Source organism: Drosophila ficusphila, unplaced genomic scaffold, assembly GCF_018152265.1.
Source record: "Drosophila ficusphila isolate 14025-0441.05 unplaced genomic scaffold, ASM1815226v1 contig_106, whole genome shotgun sequence".
Taxonomy (NCBI): Eukaryota; Metazoa; Arthropoda; class Insecta; order Diptera; family Drosophilidae; genus Drosophila; species Drosophila ficusphila.
In genome coordinates, this window is record NW_025063993.1 from 2,163,692 (window position 1) to 2,186,253 (window position 22,562).

The following is a 22,562-nucleotide window of genomic DNA, read 5'->3' on the forward strand; positions in this document are numbered from 1 at the left end:
GTCTGGGCCATTGTCTAACCCACTCGAAGAGGTGTCGCTTGTCATGCTGCCCGCAAAAAAGGAGCACAAATAGAAAAACATCCCAGCTAAATAAGTTCTCAGGAAACAAGACTGTGCTGTAGAGGATGCGCTTTTTATAATGTTTCTTGGGAATATTGGTTAAAAAAAAACTAAAAAATAACTAATATGAAAGTATTACTAATTTCTTTTTATTTAAAAGTAAGAAAGGTCATATTCTAATAAAACTATTAAAGATGCCGTAAATCTGTTTAGAGATTATGATTCCGATATAAATATTTCAGTTTAAATATTTTTTTTTTTTTTATCAAACTTTTTTAAATGATTTTACTAATATTAAATCAAAAATAATAGACCTGGAAAAAAATTTATAAAAGCAATAAAAATCTTCTTGTAGATGCAAAAATTCAATCAAAAATTGCTCCTTCTATTCTGAATCGGTGTATTATTCTGTGTATTGACTAGTATTTACTTTAGGCTTGGTTTTCTCTGGGAAATTTGTTAAGTTACAAACTTTATTATGTTTATGGGTAGCTGTTTGTCGACTCTTCTGTGGTTTTCGAGCAGTGAATACAGCCAGAAGCTTGTGTGGACCACGGAACCTTCACACTCACATGAGCAATGATGGTTGCTCATATCGTCAACGACGATTGCCCTTGTCCTTACACTTTAGCCTTTATTCTTTCCCCCTTTCCGCCCCATCCCCCTTCCCCTACCCATGTTCCCAGTTGTCCCGCTGTCCCGTTGCCGCGGGTCCCGGCCGTATCTAAGGTGCATTGTTTATGTGCTTTGGCCCGGTAAGTGGGTCTCTGATTGCGGAAATTAGCTGGTTGCAAGTCGTTGTCTGAACCGAACCGAGTGGAGCGGAGGTCCTGTTGTGCGGGGCGCTGTTTTCTTTCCATTTGATGGATATGCATGCAAACCGTTGTGGCCCAGCTGCTGTTGCCCCTCCCGCCCTAAACGGGAGCCAGATGGCTGCTTTGGTTTGGCTGGCTTTGGTTTGCGTCGCTGCGGTTGGCGGTATTTACGGTTTCGCGGTTATTAAAAGTGTCAAAAGCGTGCAAATAACGATGACAGCAACAAGAGCAATTTCCGCAGAGTGCGTGGGTGGGTGGGGCGTGTGTGGGTGAGTCATGGCGCCCAGGTGTCAATGTTGTGGCAGAGGTTAGGGAAACAGCGCTTGTTCGATGACCATCAGATTAAATTTCTTCTAAATTGCTTTGGCTTCTGAATCAATATTTCATACTTATAAAAAGGAGTAACGTTAATAAAAAATTGAACCCTAAATGTATGTTTTCAATGATTTATTCAAATAATTTTTCTCCCACACTTGAGTTAATGTGGTATGTGATTAAATTTATGTATGTTTCAAAAACGGAAGTCTTTATAATCCGAGAAAATGTATATGGACAATATTTACTTACTTAACTTTTAAGTTTGAATAGCTTTGAAATTTTACAGAATATATTTTTAGTTTTTATTATTGGATCAATATTTTATACCTCAACTTTTTTTTTAGACAAAATTTGTTGCAATTAAATTATTCACATCAATTATATAACTGTCTACCAGTCTTAAATTTAAAATGAATTTGTTTGAAATTGTAAACTGCTTTAACTCCACGTAATGAAAACAATTAAAACATAACACCTACCCATTCAGAATTTGCACTCACTATGAATGTAATTAAACAGCCTTGTGTTTGGCTAACCCCCATCTTCCTTCTGCTTCTATTCCGCCCACCAGCTCTATTTATTTTTTTAGGACCTAAAATGTTGCACGGCGTCGACGACTCTTTCAGCCTGATTCCAAGTTTCGTTGGCGCCGAATGTGCTTTAGCACCCGGCGTAGGCTCGTAATCGTGAATAGACTTAGGTCAGGGAGGCGCCACAGGATGTGGATGTGGATGTGCGGCTGGAAATATAGAGGGCACCATTGAAATTGCTCTCAATTTTTGCATTTCCATTCCCATTTCAATTTCCACTCAAATTCCGCTGGCATATTTGCAACAAATTTAAGTGCGCCATGAACCTTAAAAGTAGTAAAGAGGTTAAAAAGGCACATAAAGCCCACATGGTTGCGAATCGCTGTGCATCTGGTGCTTGCTTTGAGAGTTCCGCTTACGGGTTCTACAAAGTATGCAATTAAAAGTCGGTCGGATTATCAAGGCACTCTTGTTTTTAGCCGGCGCTGAGCCAATATAAAATCGCTTGGCAATCGCAAAAGGTGCAGTGATAATGCAATAAGCCCCTTGCTTATTAACCCGTCTCCCAACCGCATGGCATACATATTTTTGTGAGGAAAAGTTTCGGGTAGAGGACCCGAAGGGCTGCTGATGAGATGCTTTTGACTGCAGCCTGCCAGGCCGCGATGGCATATTACATGGGTCCAATCGCCCCTCTCCTCCGTTTGGGGAAACGCAAAAGAAAAGCGGTGAAAAGCAGTTGCCGCCGTCGCGACCAAGCTGAGTGAGTGATGTGGCAACAATTTTTTATGCGTTTGCAGCAAACATCCAGTACACTGCACATACAGTGGGGATTGGCTAAGGATTGAGCGCAAATGGAGTGTGAGTAAGGCCGATCAGCTGGAAAACCTGAGGAAAATTACGTATGTGGACTGCCAGAAGAATTTTCTACTATAAAAATAAAATATATTCTTAAATTCCCATTTTATTCTTTATTTGACATACAAAAATCCAAGCCAGAAAAGTAACATTTTGGAATTCAATTTAGAATAGCAGCTTGCCAATTTTTCCAATCTTTCGTCAGTGCGCCAAATAAAAAATTAAAAGCACCAAAATATTGAATAATTGGAGTAGATAAATTATTTTTTTTATATGGGATTTTATTATTCGAATATTAATTAAATATTCAAATATTCCAGTATCAATTTGATATCCTTATGTCGACTTGATTTTTTATATCATTTCCATATTCTAATATTCTTTTGTTATCCTCATATCGGATTGATATTCTAATTACATTAATTTTGTTGTAATATAAACATATTATTTCAAAATCAATATTCCATCCACTCTATAATTCTAATAATGGCATTGTTCAATTAACTTGATATTTAGCAAGCTTGCTGCTTTCTTTCGCACAACAATCTTCCCTGTATCCATTGGGCTGTAAGCTGTTAGCATAATCTTTTGCTTTATCCGCACAGACGCTCGCATTCCCATTCAAAATTAAAATCTTAGTAAGGAAAATTGCACGCATTGAGTATACAGAACTAGGGGAAGAAGAAAAGTTCAGGGTCTAATTGAAGAGCCCGCACATGAATTGGACCGCTCCGAAAGCTGATGATTAATGAATGATTTATGCGCTGGAAAGTGTGTCGCAATTAGCATATTATGCAAATCAAGGAAACCAGCAGAAAAACTGACCAGAAAGCTTCAGTTTTTGGATAAACGAGGCGAAGAGGTCTTGTCAGATTAAGGGCTGTCAGTCAGCCTGTGTTTTCAATTAACATGCAGCACGCTCCATTTACTCGAGTCTATAAGCGGGAAGTACTTTTCTCAGCCCTCATAAGTATGCAGAGCCGGTCTTGTTTACTTTCGCTTTCGGCAGCAACCGAGCTAATGTTTAATAATATTAATGCTTTGTTGTAATTAAAACTTTGTGTCAACGTTTGCTGAGGAGGAGAAACGAAACAGCCTTAACCCCTTCGAGAACAGAATAATTTTAAAGTGCCCTATTGTATGGAAACGAGGCGGAGAAGTCGGAAAAATTCAGAAAAGTAGTGAGAAGTGGCTGCTGCAACTGCTAATTTGTATCTGTGTTGCGGTCCAGTGGCCAGGATGGAACCAAATCCACCGAACTAAGTCCATCCGATCCCTGCTCAATGACGGCGGCACGTCCTGTTGGCCAGAAAGCAGTGCGCCGAGAACTCAGAGTCCTCCGAGCACTCTTGGCCGGCCTTGGGAAATCCCATTATTATGCAAACCGCAGCCCGGGCTTTCCTTTCTTTTGGATTGTGTGGGTGTTTTTTGGCTCTTAAAATAATTTTCATCACGCCCGCCGATTGATTGGTGGATGGATGTCCCCGGACCGTCCTGGGGCATTCAATTAAATGAATGCATTAAAATTTATATGCATCAAGAAGAGGAGAGACTGAAAAGCCAGAAATTGTGCATGCCAGAGGAAAATATTGAACGAATTTATTTCTCCCTGATCGAATCCAGTGTTATTATACAATTCGTAAAGAGTCCATGAGGGAAATTTGTGCTGCTGGGGCAGCTTTTGGGCTTAGGGAAGCAATTAGGCGGCATTTCATTGGGTCGAGGAGGCGTATGAGTAATGGAAATAAAAATACCGCAGTCAGTTGAAAAGTTCTATGGGGCGCATACTTGATTTTGTTAAATAAACGGTTTCTTAGCCTGTGAAAGCTTCTAAAAACAAATGAGATTGTTTGGCTGGGACAGCGGGGCGTATACGCTATTTAAAATGAGACTTTAATGGATAGACCTGGGAATTTATTGCTCGAACGACTGAAGCTCAGCGGGCGGTAAGCAATCTCCCGATGGAAAGCACAAGCAAATTCATTCATTAAATCACTGAGCATATTAATGCAGATGAGCCCAAACAACTTGCAACTTAATTTGTATATTTAATTATTTTTCAATTACCATTTTAATTGATTTATGCGACAACATCATTTACAATGCCGCAGCCACGTCGCAACATTTCGTATCGGGGTTTAATGTGTCATTACATTTCGGTGACCAAACATCTTCGGAAGGGCAGCGTAAATCATTGCCAATTTAATTGAAAAGATTAAACATTAAAAATATCAATATTTCATTGATTACATTCGCAGGCTTAACTGAATTAATTTTGATGGCCATATGCGCTTCCTTGCGCGTTTGTTTATTTGCTTTTCTGCGGCTATTTTGAGGTAAAAAATCTCAGTTCGTATCAACTGACAAACAGAAGCGTGCGAATCAGAATCAGCCTAGGCTTTTTTTTTTTACAGATAAGATAATATCATTAGACATATGTCCAATATATTTGGCCAAGTTCCCAAGGATTGTTTAAAACTCATTGACTCCGGCCCGGGAAAATTAATAAAATGTTTTTTATACATAAAGCTTAAAGACTGTGTGTAAATTAAAAAGAACTCACTTTGGATCCCTTTTATTGAACCTAATACATCTTAACGACATCCCCATAAGCAGAGAAAGAAGGAGAAATTGAAACAAAACCTTAAAGAGTTTTATGCCGCCTTGACAGACAGGCAACAAAATACAAAGTGCTGAATTATTAAAAATGCTTTTAGAGTTGTTCGAGCCCTAAACCTTCGTTTACTAAACGACGCCGTGTTGTAGGTTAAGTGCAGCCCACATATATATATGCTTCGGTACATACTTATTTATATAGGATATATACTTTAACATATGCACGTGGATTTGTATCTGTGTCAAAGTCTTATTGAAATTTTCATGAGGCAGCAGTCCGAGCAGATAATGTGGCATGCCTTTTGATTAGATTTTATGTAAATACTTTCTGGGCACCAAACCTCAAAGATTGAAGCACTGGGTTTGGGGCAAAAGAGCGGTTGGAAAGAGCAGCCGCAGACCGGAAAAATCAAATAAATATATAATCATGAGGTTGGCGCGAAAGTAAGGCGCGCTTTTCAAATTGGTATAAATGCGGAACGCTCTGGGACAAAAAGGCCTCCCTGGGTCGGCGCCCCCAAGGGCGAAGAGCCGGGATTTTCGCCATGCGATTGTGCTAAGTCTGTTACTTAAAAGCCACAACATGAAATAAAATAATAATCACGCTGTTGAAAGACGAGTTCCCAGCCCCCCAGCAAAAACATTCTGGCACCTGAAGGAACAGCCCTGCCGCAAGAAGTTTTCTGGTGGCCCGCACTTGGGAGCACTGCCGTTTAATTAATTAAAGGTGTTTAAATAATACACGGCGTCGCACTTGGGAAATTTTCTTGCGTTTCCCCCATTTCACATATGCTCTTGTTTGGTTTTTCAGTGTGGAATGTTTTTTCTTGGCGGGCGTTTAGTTTATGAGCAGTTTGCTTTTTTAAATCAGGCGAGGGAAAACATAGGAAAAACCTTTTGCAGAATATTAATATTCCGTATTTTTTTTTACCATATATGAAGTTTCACTTTATAAGTGTTATTTTACTAAAATTTAAAATTATCTGAAAAGCGGTAAAAAACTATATTGAATTTTTTTTTTTATTTTAAATATCCAGACAATTAATACATTTTACCTAGTTTTAGTGTATTAACAAATTGGAGGATTTTAAGTCCCAAAAATTCCTTATTAGAAATACATGCTAGTACGTTCCTGTGTACTGCTTACCTGTTATTACCAATTATAAATTTCTGGTTCAGCCTTGCGGCTTTCTTTGAGCTTTCTTGCCACTACCACCACAGCTTGCACCTCGTCGATGGTCTCTCGCTTTGAGCTGCAATTGCCGTAAACATTTTGTTGAACATTTCATTTGATTATGCTTGAGGGAGTTGCAAGATATAATTGTTGGCAATTTATTTATTACACAAGAATAAATTCTGTTAATTGGTTTAGCCCGGCGATAGGAAAACTCATTTACAAAATTTTTGGTTTCCCTTCGGTTGCATCGCCACGTCGAGGGAGCCAGGGAAACTTTTTCACTAAAACTTTATCGTTGACTTTCTTTTCCTGTGCGTAATATAGTAAATCGATGAGGATCGAGGGACAATCAAATCGTATTCAATTTGCGTTGACTTTGTCGGAAAGTTGTTATTGGGTTTGAAAATTGTCACTTGAACTTTTGCGGGAATTCTGAACTGGCTCGCTAATGCCAGATTCGCGGTGGAAGAGCTTGTGTCTGGAGACGCCGCCTGCTTCTGCCACTCGCGTCCACACCCAACGCCAATTCGCACGGATCTGAACGACAGCGTTCCCGCGGTCCGTCCATAAACTTGCCACCCGCAACAGTTCGCCGTCTCTGGTCGGCTGGCTCTTGGCCGGGCCGATACGACTCGAGTCGAGTCGAAACGAGCGTGTCCGCGTCGGCAAAGCAGTGTAGTGGCTCTCTTAGCGTGGCTCTCTTAGTTACCAAACTGTTGATTCAGATAAAAACCAAAAGTCGCTAGAAACCGTTTTAAAACCATTGGAGTAAAGTATCGAATAGAACGTGTTTTAAAAATATGCTGTGAATCACAGTCGTTGAACATATTTAGTTTGCTTAATAAGGAATTTTATCTATAAAACGAACGACAAGAACAATATAAATAATTTTTATTTTTTTTTTATTTTTCTATTTTTTTATAATTTTTATGGACCCCAAATAATTTCCTTTCTAACCTCTTTAATAATCAATAGTCTTGTGGACGTCAGGTTGGTTAATCCTTAAAATTGAAAGTATTTTTAAAAGTCAATCGGTTCAAAAACCTCATTGATTAAAATATTCCTTATTTACAAAGAACTAATAAAAAAGCGTTTTTAGGAAAGAACAAAAAAGATATCCAATGCAGAAATAATAACAGTATGTGGCTTTTCCTAAAAATGGCGAGCAAATCAACTTAAATCAACCTGCAGCACGCCTGACTTTATTAAATACAATTAATAGATAATTGTTAGCATTAGTAAACACCCAATTACTCTTTTTTGTAAATAGATAAGATACAAAGGTGCTAAGAAAATGAAAGGGACCAGAGAAACTTTCTCCTTGAAAACAGGAATTCTGAAAACGGAGTTTTCTACTTTAATTCCTCAACAAACGTTTGCTTGTTGCTCTGGGGAAAATGGCATTTACATGGAGAAAAGCTGCAAGAAGTGGCAATTCTCATCAGACTTTCATGGGGCAAGATGAACAGGAGAAGGTCGTTGTTCTTCGCACACTCACTTATTGCAATGATACAATAATTTGCTGTTGCTCCGGTTATTGTTCTTGCAGTGTTAGTTGGCTGCAGGCAGGAAACTCGATTATCTCGGAGCATGCTTCCGAGAAAGATGAGAAATGCTGCCTGGTCATTTTAAAGTTCAGCCATTTGGTCAGCAGGACGCCATCTAAGCCACAGTTGTTGTGGGTCATTCCCTGCTGTCCATGCTGTCGTCCACACCTCTTCCTTGCTGTTCTCAATTAAAGTTTCAGAAGTTGCATGTCACAGCAAATTATCCTGCACATAGACACACGCAGCCATGGAAGCCATTGGAAACAGTGACAAAAAGTAAATGACAAACACTGTCGAAGGTCCTGGGCAAATCATAAAGCCAAGTGTGCTCTTGGCTGCAAGTGGAGAAGCGGACACGAAACACAGCCAGGAGTGGGCTGGGTGTAGTCAGTTTTTCTTCATAAACAGTGGAAGCCTGTCATAACATGGCCAACAAATTTAAGTGTGTGATTCGCATTTGGATTGATGATTGACTGGCAGGACGACTCCGCCTCGAAGCGGCCCTATCCTTGACTACCCACTTACAGGTGTGTGTCTGTGTTTGCAAACCCTTTTAGGGCTTAGGGTGATAATACACTTTTTCAAACGATGAAAAATTCATAATTTTTGAAATTATATACACTTTAAATTACTTGAATCAATTAGCCTAATGATCATTAAATTACAACAAAAATCAAGAAAGTCATATATAACGCATGTGGTATAAAAAGTGTACTTTCAAGAAGCTTTAGAAAAAAAAAAACAGCATAGCAGTCAACAGTTTTATAATAGAACTGAGAAGAAAAAAACCCTTCTTCTTTTCTTCTTTTTATATAGATTCCGGAAAATCAAATGCAGGATTAACAGTTCAATGGTTACCAAGAGGAATTTTCGCAAGCCCCGGAAACAATTTCCTTAATTTGACCAGAACGGAATACCCAAAAATTATTTCACATTTCACTTCGACTGTCAACCCCCAACAAATAATAATTTATCTTCCTGCACAAAAAATGGAAATGAAAAGTTGCAAATTACAATGGCTTGGATCGATAGATGGCCAATATACTCGTACAGTGTGCATATGCATATGCATTCTATATCCCCGTGCGGATGTTTTCAATATCTTGTCTCTGCTTTATTGTTGTTGCCGTCCGATTGTGCTTGTAGTTGTTTATGGCACAAATGAATTGGCATCTTTCGAATACTTTTGGTGTGCCTGCCCTGCGGAGGATTTCCACGCGCTCCCCTTTCTCCTGCCATCCACTTCCGATTTTCCCGTCGCCGCTCTTTTTCACTGCATAATCGCCAGAGATGTTTGCCTGCTTGCTCAGTGTTTGCCGTTCTGTGTTCTGTGTTTTGGGTTTCCCTTTGCCGCCCTGGTGTGTTTGCGTGTGCGTTGTGGCAATGCATTGAACCAGAAATATGTAGATATGCCAATGAGTCCCCTTCATTTTTGGGCCTCTTTGTGTGCTATTTTGCCGGTTGTAATAACGTGGCTCCCAAAAGTGGGCCACGTTTTTTGCCCGCAGCTTTTGGGCAGAAACCTTTCCTCAACAAACCGAACAAGAATTGTTTCCTACCTACTTATTAATTATACGGGGCCACATTCCTGCTCCACATTTTGCCTCCGGAGTCAAACCATGTCTATTGATTTTCACTAACCTTCCGCAACAATTTTCCTGTCCAGCCAATCGCGTGGATAACTACTGAAATCGCCTGAGTATAATAATGCGTACAAAGGTCAACTGCCTATTAAAAGCTTGTCAACTGCCAACCTGTGGGTCGGAAGTTTAGATAATGGTCGAAATAAATTAATTTAACAGTAGCAACGTAGTTGTTTTTCGAGAAACATGTACTTTAAATAGCCAACCTTTTCTCAATCCAATTACATTAAGAGTTTTCGTGAATTATTAAGCTTCTATCTCAGTGAAACAAGCAGAAAATAAGACATTTCAATACAAACAAATCTTGATTTATTTGCTAAATGTGGACTAAAAAGAATCCGCTTTTGTGGCAGCGGAATCTCATAAAAGATTAGCCCCAAAATTGTACGAGCTTCAGAGGAGGCTTCTTTTAATTATGCGAACGGGGATTTCTTTCCTTTCTTCTTTTGTGCGCCTTGTTGGAAAAGCTAAAGTTGATGGCAGTTGGCTCAAGGAATTCCATTTGGCCTGCATGCAATAAAACAATTTAATTAAATTTTATGTGATCCAAGTGAAAGTAAATGAAAGCAAATAAACCACAATAAACTCGTGGCAGATGGCACATGTTCTGGGTGCCCAGCCTGCCCTTGGATTAGGCCTATCTCCATGAGGCAATTATGAGCCTAATGGCGTGTCTAGGTCCGTGCCCTCCTCCTCTCGGTGTCCCATTCATTTTCAATTTGCCACAAACTGTCACACATCATCGGGGCAGAAAAGCCATCTCGGCCTGATCTGTTCCTTGGGTCATTTAAAAAGTTTTGCTCTAAGCAACTGTTTGCCAGATTTTTCACCCGCTTCCTGCCCTGCGTGTTCTGATTTATGCATGTGTTTAAAATGTTTAGCCCGGGCATAAATCGTTGGCCAGCTCCTGCGCTGCCATGCTCCTCCACATTTCCTGTCTCAGCCACTTTGGCTAGGTCATCCATCCGGTTCGCCTCCTACTTTGGGCTCATTGACCACTTTTCTGTTTGTGTTTATGTTCTGGCCTAGAAATTTCCTTTGTTTGCTGATGGAAATTGACTTTCAAGAGGCGCCAGTTTGCCTAGTGAGCGAAAGCGCAACCGAAAGAGAAGCAGTGAACTGGAGCATGGAATTGCTCTTTGCTGGCCTTTTGAAAAGGTCAAGAAAAGGGGGATGTGTCGAATCCGAAATGCCTCAACTCATTGGTCTGACCATTATCCATGACATGAATTTAGCATATAGCACACATTTTAAAAATTGGCCAAGGTCAAAGATTGGCATGATGGGTTACATCGAGTTTAGTCATAGAATGCTCCCAAGTTGATGCAGATCACTCGTTATGTTAATATATATGTGACGAAAGCAACAAAAGTTAATTTATTTTATATATTGAATAAATTCCCCTTAACAAGGTCATATTTGGTTTTTTCACAACAGAAAATTATTTATACAATTATCGTAATATAACTATCAATATAGTGCAACGAGGTGTTATGTTTTACCACACATAAATATGATTCTACTTATAAGTTATAACATATTTTAAAGAAAATGTAGGAACCTTTTATAAGCTTTTTAAATTGTAAAGCTCAAGTTGGTTTCCACAATTATCTATTCAAGTCTAACCTCTTAATGCTTTCCAGCCATTCATTATCGCATTCTTGGCTTGATTATGTCTGCTATTACTGTCCCCGCACTAGGCCAATTAATCCCTGTGTCGAATGCTCTTGGGCTGGAAGCAGTCCGAAGGATATCTGCCCATTGAATGCGACTTATCTTGTTCAAATGTAAGTCTTCGGCCTCAATTAGTTGGAAATACAAGCTCACTTGACCAATCCTCGACATGATTATGGGAAAATAGCAAGCCCACGCCAGGTGTGCCAGGAACGACTGTTGGATGTAGCCAGCATTTGTAAGACGTTTTTGCAGGGGGATTGTGAATATTAAGGGCTCTTGGGGTTAGTTCGTAAACAAAGCCAATTAACAGCGGCAAGAACAACCCAATGCAGCTCAAGATGTCCAACACGAGGGCTTTGCTCCATCTCCTGGCAACTAATCTCTGCATGACTCCTCCCATATTGATTGCGCGGAGTTTGAACGGCACGTATAACGACAAGGACGAAGGAGCCAGAAGTTCGGGGTGCGGCAATGCGATAGTCTTGATTTCAGATCTTCGGGCACGTTCCTTTAGTTTTCTAGTTTCTGCCTGCCTCCCCAATTTTTTAAGCTCCTTTCCATTTTTGTTAAGTCAATGGAAAAGGTAACTTGCCTCGAATATAATTGACTTGCCTACCTCCTAATTCAATAAAAATAAGTGTATTTCAAATGCATGTTTTATTTTAAACTAGTTTGGTCATTTAAACACGTAAGGAAGCTATCTTCGGCGAGCTGAAGCTTAAATACCCTTGCAGTCATCAAATATATCGAAGAAAATACAAAAAGGCTAAACAACATCGAAGCTATGTGGATTTTTGAAGTGAAAACTTCTTTAGCGGCGCTGAGCTCTTTTTTGTATGGGTAAAAACTTTCAAACTCGCGTCAGAGTCCCGTTATGCTGATCGAAAAAGCGTAAGATCGTGGGAAAGGGAGAGGAACTTGTATCTCCCACTCTTTCTACCGCGCCTGAGTCATGGTACAATTATACAAGTTGGTCTCGTCGGCTCGTCACTCCCCTATCGACACTACAATTAGAGCGAGAGAAAGAGTGTTTTCCTACGAAAACCCGAGCGTTCGGGTCGATACCATGGGTACAATTATACAAGGTAGTCTCGTCGGCTGCAAAATCGTTCGGGTTTTTTCCCCTATCGACCCGAACCCATATTAAAACACTCTCTTTCTCGCTCTAATTGTAGTGTCGATAGGGGGAAAAAAAAGCCGACGAGACTACCTTGTACTTATTATACCATGATTGTACCATGGTCGAGACCATGGTAGAATTATACTTTTAATAACAAAATTTTTATAAAACGTTTACGTAAATGCTATTTTGATGTTATGTTATGTTAAATCTACGGTTATACACTTTGAAACTGGACAATTTTAGCTTATTCTACCTTATTTTATTAAAAATCTAGCTTATAAACAAGCTAAATTGGCAACCGTGTTTGTCAATCCTTACATATCATATATATATATATTTTTTCAATCAAAGCTGCCCTTTAGGACTCGCTCCCATATTGTCCGCCCTTTTATACATTTTTGTACAATAATCTATGTTACGCCTTGTACATATCTGCTTGCTGCAATTATTGCAAAAAGTATTTTTCATAAGCACACAAGGGTTAACGTTTTGAGAAAAAATCGTCCGCGTACAACCTCTCTCTACGAAAACCCGAGCGTACTGAGGCGATAGGGGACTAAACCCGAACTCAGCTGCCGGCGTCGAGACTACCTTGTAGTTATTATACCATGGCCAGAGTCTTGGTACAATTATACAGCATATACTAAAGGGCAGCTTTGTGTAAAAACCAAAAATTTCGGAAAAATTAATACTTAAGGTCATATAACAGTCCTTTTTAAGCCCCGTGCACAGCATAAGTGTAAAACGACGTCATCTTCTTCTTTTTCTTTCACACTTACGGGAAAACACCCTCTCACTCGCACTCATTGTAGTGCCCAATAGGGGGGAAAAAAGCCGACGAGACTACCTTGTACTTACACTTAATTAGGTTCGAATCAAAACTGTTTGTTTCTTACTTCAGTTATCATAAACTAATTATATCAGTTGCAAAAATTTGCGATGATGATTCTGATAATAACGATAGTGTAAAAGTCGTCGAAATTATGGATGGAAGTTGATTTTTCTGAGAGATAAAATTTAATGTAATATATAAATAACGATATAATATTATAAATAACAACATATAAATTGCCATATTTGTGTACGATAGCGCAATAAATAAACATTGTATTCTATTTCTCTTATAAATGATAGTACTTTTATACTTATAATTAAACACAACGTTAATATTGAAGTTTTCACTTCTGCCGGCACTCCCGGAGTGCTACCGGTGTTTTTTTTATTAAGTTTTAATATTTTTGACGATTGTTCATATGACAGCTATATTATATAGTCGTCCGTTTTTACATATATTTTAAAAACTATACTTATTTGACGAAAAATAACAATGTTATCTTTTTATACCCTTGCAGATCAAAAGGGTATTGTAATTTCGGTCAGAAGTTTGCAACGCAGTGAAGAAGACACCTCCGACCCCAAAAAGTATATAAGTATTTTTGATATTCATCACGATCTGAATCGAAATACGTCTGTACGTATGTCCGTCTATCCGTTTATCTTTAAACTAGTCTCTCAGTTTTGAAACTTTCCCAAAAATTTGTGTAGTTAATGCACGCAGTATATAAGTCGGAAGGGGCCGTATCGGCCGAATATATCGGGTAGCTCCATCTGGAATTCAAGTCAATATGATCAAAAACAACGGAGTAATAATTTTTTTTTTAAATTCCTCGTATGGGAGCTATTCGATATACTTCTAGCAATGACTACACAACTTTTGGTAAAGCTTTAGCAAGATATCTTTTTAACTGAGAGTGTAGTTTACATATAAACGACAGACGGACAGACGTATTTCGATTCAGATCGTGATGCTGATCAATAATATATATATTTTACCGGATCTGAGGTGTCTCCCTTACAGTGTCGCAAACTTCTGAGTGAAATTATAAGGGGCTTAAAAGCAACATCTTATACTATGCGTATAGAATCACTTGATGAAATTAACACCTTTAGATAACTAATGCTAACCGAAAGGTACCGTGAAATGTCAGCCGTCTAATAGGATTAGCTACACCACATGCTACCGATCGATTAGCTTAAGAATATGTGTCGAGAAGTAGAGAACAACTCCTCTTAGACCAACCGGATCCGCCGAGCTATGAAGATCTCCCTGGTAACCTTCTGCATCGTGACGCTGGTGCTGATGCTGTGCAGCATGTCCGTGGAGGCCAATCCCAAAAAGTGTAAGCCTCCTCTCAAGTGGAACGCAAAGACGAAGAAGTGCGCAGGCAAAGCCAAGGCGGGAAAGAAGACTACTGCCGCCGCGGGAGCCGCAGGTGAAACGACTGCAGCCGCAGCGACGACAGCTGCTCCTGCCTAGAAGCAGGACCCTTCTTAATCCAGCATGAACCAATAAATGGGATGGGGAGCACTTCCCGGGGTGTTGGGAGACGAACCCCTTTGACTTAGTTCAAGCCTTTTTCTTTGATAGCCAAAACAAGGGTTCTCCGGATCGAAAGCCTGACCTTTACAACAAGCCTCTCCTGGGGAAATTGAATAAGCCCGGTCATTGCAGCATCAAAAGAGCTGCTCGACTCGCCGAGACGGAGGATAGAAATCGCAATAGGAGCTCCAGCTATTAGCTGCACTCACAACATGTGTGGCACGCAAAGAAATGGAAATGCCACTGCAATCATGCCCTCTTGGGTCCTCCGCTGGCCTTAAACGGTGGCTTGGGGAATTCGAATTGATTGAATTTGAATTGCAGGGCAGGCAGAGGCAGCTACAAGTCTCGTATGTGTTTATGGGGAACTTGAGGCTTACTGCCAGCTTCGCCAGCCAATCTCTACTCCGAACTGTTTGTGTGCCGGGCTAACGTGTCGAGCTTATATCCCTGTGCCAGATGGAGGCCCACCCACTCAGGGCTAAAGTCATTTTTTGGTAGCTAAGTGGTTTTCGCTTTAAAAGAGGCCTTGAACTGTCTCTGTCGTGTTTGGTATAAAATGGATTATTACTCAAAGAAAGACAACTTAAATTGAGAAACTATTAAAATGTTATATATTAAAATATGCATAGAAAACTATTCCGCTTTATTAGTGACTTAAACTTATCTCCCATATTGATTTAATTATAAATTAGTTGATGGTAATAATGCAATTAGATAGCCTCTAAGGATTTGAAAACTATATCAGAGTAGCAATTAAATTTAAAGTGTTCATCAGTATTTAAAAGTTTTTGTCACTAAAGGCGAGTCTAAACTCTTTGCTGCAGCACATTATTTCGCCTCAAAATGTAAATATTTGTCTTAGTTCTGGAACCGATCTAATTAGGAACAGCACTTTTTATATCCTTTACTCGTAGAGCAGAAGGGTAAACTCTATTGGCTGAAAAGTGTGTAATAAAGAAAAGAAAACTTTTGCGACCTCGAACAGAATAAATATAAATAAAATAACAGACGAGTTGATCCAGCCACGTCTATATGTCTGTTTATCCGTATGAAAACTTTAAGAGCTTCTATACTAAGATGAAATATAATGATGTTATTTGTAGGCAGCACAAGTTTATTACATTTATTTCCACGCCCACCTTTTTGCACAGCATCCTTTAGTATGTATTGATCGAAATCAATAGGTAATCTATTTAAAAATGCCTATTTTTGTATTTTTGTCGTTCAGTAACAATCTGTAAAAGTTGTGATAATTGGAATGTTAAAATAAGGTTTGCTTCTATCATTATTCTGTGTTTCCTGGCAATAGCTCTCAACTATCTACTTAAATTTTACAAAAAATTTTCCCTCCAAATTTCTACCCCTTTCGTTTTTGGACTCCCCTAAATTCCCCCCCAATATGCTTCCCATCGACCCCAACAACGAGGTGGCCTATTCGTTCGTGGTCTTCGGGGCCTCGGGGGCTCTGGCCAAGCAGAAGGTGTTCCCAGCCCTGTGGGCCCTCTACCGGGAGAACCGGCTGCCGCAGGGCACCAGGATATTCACCTTCTGCCGCACACATCTGCAGACGAAGACCTACCGGCTGCAGGTGCTGCCCTACATGGAGCTGGAGAAGAGCCGGGACCCGCCGAAGTACAACCGCTTCTGGGCGAGCGTGCAGTGCGTGCAGGGCGAGTACGACAAGCCGGAGCACTACGTGGCGCTCGCCGAGGCGATGGCCCACCAGGAGGCGAAGCACAACCAGGTGCAGGCGAACCGCATATTCTACCTGGCCCTGCCGCCGGCCGCCTTCGACCAGGTGACCCTCAACGCCAGCCGGAAGTGCGCCTCCCCAACGGGATGGTCGCGGGTGGTGGTGGAGAAGCCGTTCGCGCGGGACGACGTCTCCTACCGCGTCTTGCAGACCTCGCTGTGCAACTGCTTCCGGGAGTCGCAGATCTACCTGATGGACCACCTCCTCAGCCGCCAGGTGATGCAGAACTTCTTCGCGCTGCGCTTCTCGAACCACCTGTGGAGCGAGACCCTGAACAACCGCCACGTGGCGGCGGTGATGATCTCGGTGAAGTGCGAGCTGCCGGTGGGGGCCTACCGGTCGGACTACTTCAACTCCTTCGGCATTATCCGCGACCTGATGACCAACCACATGGTCCAGGTGTTGGCCATGCTGGCCATGGACCAGCCGTACACGAACTCCGCCGAAGACTTGCGCGCGGAGCGGCTGAATGTCCTCCGCCAGGTGCTCACCCCCAGCATGGCCGACGTGGTTCTGGGCCAGTACCGCAACAACAAGCGCGAGACGGACCCGGCCAAGTGCGGCTACACGGAGCACAGCTTCATCCCGAAGGACTCCTTCACGCCCACCTTCGCCATGGTGGTGCTGCGCCTCAACAACCGCCGCTGGAACGGAGTGCCCTTCATCCTGCGGGCAGGAAAGGCGCTCAACGATACCAAGTCCGAGGTGCGCATCCAGTACAAGCCGGCCGACTGCGACTCCTTCCACAGCGACAGCGCGGACGCGCGGAACGAGCTGGTCCTGCGCTCCCATCCCACCGAAGAGGTCTTCATGCGCATGCGCCTCAAGCGGCACGGCGAGGATCTCTGCCTGCGCGAGAGTGAGGTGTCCTTGCGGGTGGACGACCGGGGGCCGAAGGGCCTCTCCGGCTACCCCGGCTTCCTGCTGAACGTCTTCCACGGCGACCAGACCCTCTTCATGCGCACCGACGAGCAGTGCGAGATCTGGCGCATCTTCTCCCCGATCCTCAGCTCGATCGAGCTGGACCGCCCCCGCCCGCTGACCTACGACTTCGGCTCCCGCGGACCGCAGCAGGCCTACCGCCACGCTGAGCGCGTCGGGTTCGTGTTCTTCGCCTCCGACGAGTGGCACCAGAGCACGGAGACCCTGGAGTACACGCTGAAGAGAAGCCGGCAGCTTATTGGTCCCCACACCGCCCTCAAGCCGGTCAGGGAAGTCCGCTCCAAGCGGTTTACCGAGCTCTCCAAGTCCTAGGTGGGCGGCAGGCTAATAAATTTAAGCACGAGAGTTATCCCTCCTCCTTACGCTGAACGCTCGAGTTCCTTCCCCATCTCTCTGCCACATCCCGTCATGCTCGATTCTATTCTGTGGTGCAGGGGTTCTGGTGAGGATTTAACCCCTGGAGGGTATAAGCAGCACGCATGCCTTGGTCATTGTCCAGTGGATAGAAAACAGGGGCTATGGGATTACTAAACTCATTGTGTATATTGTGCATCATTTTGTCAAGCCTAATAAATTCTTAAAATCAATCGCTTTTATAATACTATATACTACTTTATTATAATTATTTTATTCTTTTTATAAATAGTTAAGAATGAGAAATAAGAAAATACTTCATAAGCATGTTCAATAGTTTTTAAAAACCACCCTGCATTTGATTTGATTGGTGATGGAAAAAATATTTATAAATAAGTAAATAAATAAAAAATTTAAAATAAATATTTTAATAATAACATCATTCACCTTTTATCAGGTGGTTTTTCATAATTTCTTATGACCACTACCAACTAAATAAATAGGATAATAAATATCATAATAAACCTTAAAAAATTCTAAAATGGCTAAAACTGTATTTGTGGTAGCTACAATGGGTTTCAATAAAACGGGTATACTATACATATTTCTTTCTTTTCGACATTTTTTGGTATTCAGGGTTTCTCGTACGAGGCAGTTGGTTTGTTGTTATTAAGCTGCCAAGTTCTTCGGTTCGAAAAAGTTTTCAATAACTATAAAGCAGTTGGTGTTGAAACAGTTGGTACACTAAAAAAACAATTTGGTCAACTTGACTAAACAATTGTTTAGATTCCTATTCGAAATAAAATAAAATATGCCCAACAGCAAGCATGGATTATTGTTTAAGAACCGTTAACAAAAATGTTGGTACTATTCACAACAAGTTTAAGTGTATTTTATTAAGCTAACTTAAAATCTGAATCGCTTGAAAAATCGAGATTAGTACCGTTTCTAGAATGAATCAACACAGAACATAACGTAAAATGTGGATATGTATATGTTAATACCTGCTTTGATCTATTTGATTTATTTTATTTTTTTTTTTTGTGCATATATGTACATATTTACCCAACGAGAGTAAAGAGAGTTCGCAGTAGGGAAGAAAGTTACTTTGATTTCTTGAGCGCAACTTTGGCCAAGAAACTTTGAACTGCTTAATCACCAGTCTTTGAGTTCTTGTTTACCCCACAAACTTTACTGTGGTCACTCGCTGTTCCTGATGATGACGATGATGATTCCGCGCTGATTCGGCAAATATTCGAATGTAAATCGGTTGAGGAAATGTGTTGGCAACGCATTCAATATGGGCAACAGTTTCAGTGTTGTAGTCTAATAAGCTAATGCAGTAAGCCCCAAATTGCATTGTTATCTTTGGCATACGTTTGCCCAAAAGATTTCCACGCCACGCAATTCGGCGAGATATTTTTGGGGCTGCTTCCCAATCTTGAATTTCCCGCTTCCTTGTTGATTTTCCATGGCCTTTGTTGCTCTCTGGCTGGTGGCTGGTGCCTCCCACGCATACGCTTTCTGTTATTTTCCTTCTCTCCGCTTGTTTTCCTCGTTTTTTGCCAGCTCTGCTCCCTTCGGTACCCAAAAAGCCAAATAAAAAGATTCCCCTTCTCCGGAAAGATTCCTGCGCTGCGTCTGGGCCATGAAATCATTAAAAACAATATTGTCGCTTTCAATTGAGATTGCCGTTGGAGTTTATTTATTTTATTTGCCATGCTCGTGCCGCTGGCTTTTCCTTCATACGGGGCTTGTGCCGTTCAGGCTGGCTGTTTGTGATTGCCTATTTAATTTCCTTTAAACATAAATGGGGCGTATAAGGGCGACGGAGTCGTAAACCGATTAAATAATTTGGTAGGTATTGCGAAGACGCAAGAGACCCCCGGATTTCCACAGGTGCAATCTCAATGGGATAAGATGTGCTTAGATCATCGTGGCGTAACCCGAACCGTAACTAATCGACCCAATCCGAAACCGAATTCTGTTGAATCTCCGTGCTGCCTCCCTATGTCAGTTCGAATTCGGGAGACCACATCCCTTCCCCTCCCTTCTCACACCGCACACATATGACTGGCATCCTTCTCTGTCGGCTTGGGGTTTCGGATTCCACCATTTCACTTTTTAATACCCCACAAACAGGGGACCCAAACAAACACACCTTCGCTCGGACGATAAAAAACGAGTCCTGGCTGCACACCTAGTGGCAAAAAGGATTTCGTGTTTGGAAACCGTAAAGTGAAATTAAAATGGCTCTGCCAGTGCTGAGCTGGCCAAAGCTCGCCCTTTCAGGGGGGAAAAGGGGGACATAGGGGCTGCAATGAACGACGTTGAGGTAGAAAAGCAAATGGCCAGCGCGCTTACAAAACACGGGAAATCAAAAAATTGTAGTTAGTTGGCCATCGACTCATCCTTCGACACGGACCGAGTCCTTCCCCCGTGTTCCTCCGTATGTCGGTTGCGCTATCTTTACTGCCACTGCAACTGGTTCCTGACCAAGTTACAGCCAGCTACAACGGGCGATTACAACCCGTGACACTCTACACAAGTTGTGGCCCGGCCTTTTGCGGTCTGGAATGGAAGCGAAGGGGCGAAGGAAAGGAAAGATTCCCTGGTCAACATTTCAAATTGCTTAATTTAAAAGTGACTGGCAAAAAGGAGCAACACTCCGAGATATGGAGTGGGGGCAGGGGAATGTTGGGGGCTCGTAGTGCGAAAAAATAGTTAGCTAAATGTTGGCCAGCTCAGTAGTTGGGCTTGTGGCTTCGGAGGTGTTTCTGGTTATGGTTCTGGCCCTGGTTCTGGTTCTGGTTCTGGTCTGCAACAAGCTCGTAATCAAAGCAAACGAATTGGGCAGACTTTCAACGCCTGTTCCTGTCAGGGGACCTGTGATGGGAAGCCCAGAAATATGTTGCTGCAACATGAAATGGAAATGGATGCGGCGAGTTGAACTTTAGCCCAAAATCGGACTAGACGGGTGTGAAGTAATGGGATTAGTGAGCAGGGTTAGTTGGCTTGGAGTACGGATTGAAAGTGCAGCACATGAGCATTGTTTGAACAGTGCGATGAAGTGAAAGCAATCTGCTGTTTATGAAGAGTTGGAGATTAGTTTAAGGTTTTGGCGAGCTATGGTCCCAGAACGAGTTGGGATGCAAGAGTCGCTCTATTATTATTTTTTAATGGTTATGTTTATCTAATGTTTCGTAAAAAGCAGAAACCTATTAATTAAAACTGGGAAATTCTATTTTTTACTTAAGACTTATTTGAATTTTACCTTCTTAGTTCAATTTTCTGCAATTTACAACACCATATATTCTCAGTTGTGGCACTCTGTTTTAACCTTGCTGTTGCTGCTCTGCTGAATTCCATTCGATGCACCCGGATAACGTTTCATTTGCCACTTCTCACTTCACTCAACCTGCTTTCGAGAAACAGAAATGCACAAGAAAAACGAGATATGCTTTTCAAAAGAAGCTGTAAAGAGGGCATCCTAATTCCAAAGATATTGCGAAGTAATTGCTTGTTTGTCTTGGCCACTTGCATTGGCAGTTGCTGTCTCGGAACATCTCGGTTGGCCATCGCTTGCTTCGAGCCACCGGATTAAAGAGTTTAACGGTTCGATGCGCTTTCATATCCCGGAGTTTTCCCGTGGCACGTAAAAATGCGGTTTATAGTCCATGTGCTCTCGCGACGGCATCTTGACTCCTCTTCCTTGCTCATCAACGTCTTGGAAATGGCATTGGATGCAGCAAATGCACCAAAGCCACACAGGAAAAAATTACCGTAAAATTTTTGAAAACTTCGTTAACAACCAATGTTGGAACATATATTTTGTTATTTATCGCGGCGGTGACTAAAAATTAAAGAACAAATGTTTTACCTACTACAAATTATAAATTTTTGTGATCAGCACACATTTAAAATAAGGATTTTATAAAAAATCCAGTAAATTTGTACTATTAACGTCTTAAGTTAGCAGGATCTAGTTGACAAATAGCATGTGAAACTCTTGGCACTCAAAGATACAGGTAGAAATTCCGAAGGCTACTGGCATCGCTACCTTATAGAAAACACGTGGCCTGCTTTTTTTACAGTGCATCAGACAATAGGGGCATGCACGTTTGCAGCTTCTGATGTTCCTGTGGTCATGGTGTGTGCCTCTGTGTGGGATGCTCCCTGCATTTGTGCTGGTGTTAAAACGTGTCATTTGATGCGTACGATGTCGTAATATGAGCTAGGTGCTTGGGTCCTTAACTTCCTCCCAGTCTCCTTTTATGTGCTCACCCAGTCAACTGCTTTTACGCTAAAGAGTCCTGAAATACTTCTCTTCGATGCATACATATGCAAATAGTCTTCGTTTTACGACAGCCTCCTGCTTTATGAATATTTATACACGAAATGTTTTTCGGGATGCTTTGATAATTTAATAGTCTAATATCATTTGGAAAAGTTTTAAAATATTTCCACCGGGTCCCTTAGGAAACCTAAAACGCTTTGGATTATTTGAAATGAATGTTCAATTATACAATGTATCTGTATGTAATATGTCCAAATTCAAAAGATGCTTATGTTCTACATATATATATTTTCAGTGCCCAAAAATGTCCGTTTAGAATATGGTTACAAATATTGGTCATTTTTGTTATTTTGTTTATTTTGTGTTATTGGTTCGTTTTTATTTATATTTTAAATAAAATTAAAAAAAAAACACATATTAACGCGAACTGAAATTTATATCGTGGAAGTTAATTTAACATATAAATACC

General features: G+C 41.3%; 3 protein-coding genes across 3 annotated transcripts in view; 2 read left to right on the forward strand and 1 right to left on the reverse strand.

Moving 5' to 3' along the window:
* The window catches only part of LOC108093585 (tyramine/octopamine receptor), a 32,994-nt gene extending 26,058 nt beyond the window's left edge, over window positions 1-6,936 (reverse strand). The window contains exon 1 of the mRNA XM_017193710.1: window positions 6,345-6,936. The gene's annotated coding sequence lies outside the window, so the exon portion shown is untranslated. The remainder of the gene's footprint in view (window positions 1-6,344) is intronic.
* A 7,492-nt stretch (window positions 6,937-14,428) lies between these two features.
* On the forward strand, window positions 14,429-14,769 carry LOC108093568. Its single transcript, XM_017193663.2, has one exon. The coding sequence runs from the start codon at window positions 14,460-14,462 to the stop codon at window positions 14,679-14,681; it is 222 nt and encodes a 73-aa protein (XP_017049152.1). The 5' UTR covers window positions 14,429-14,459; the 3' UTR covers window positions 14,682-14,769.
* Window positions 14,770-15,922: 1,153 nt separating this feature from the next.
* Window positions 15,923-18,046, forward strand: LOC108093599 (glucose-6-phosphate 1-dehydrogenase). Its single transcript, XM_017193724.2, has one exon. It carries the CDS (start codon window positions 16,147-16,149, stop codon window positions 17,752-17,754), a length of 1,608 nt encoding a protein of 535 aa, XP_017049213.1. The 5' UTR covers window positions 15,923-16,146; the 3' UTR covers window positions 17,755-18,046.
* Window positions 18,047-22,562: the final 4,516 nt, after the last annotated feature.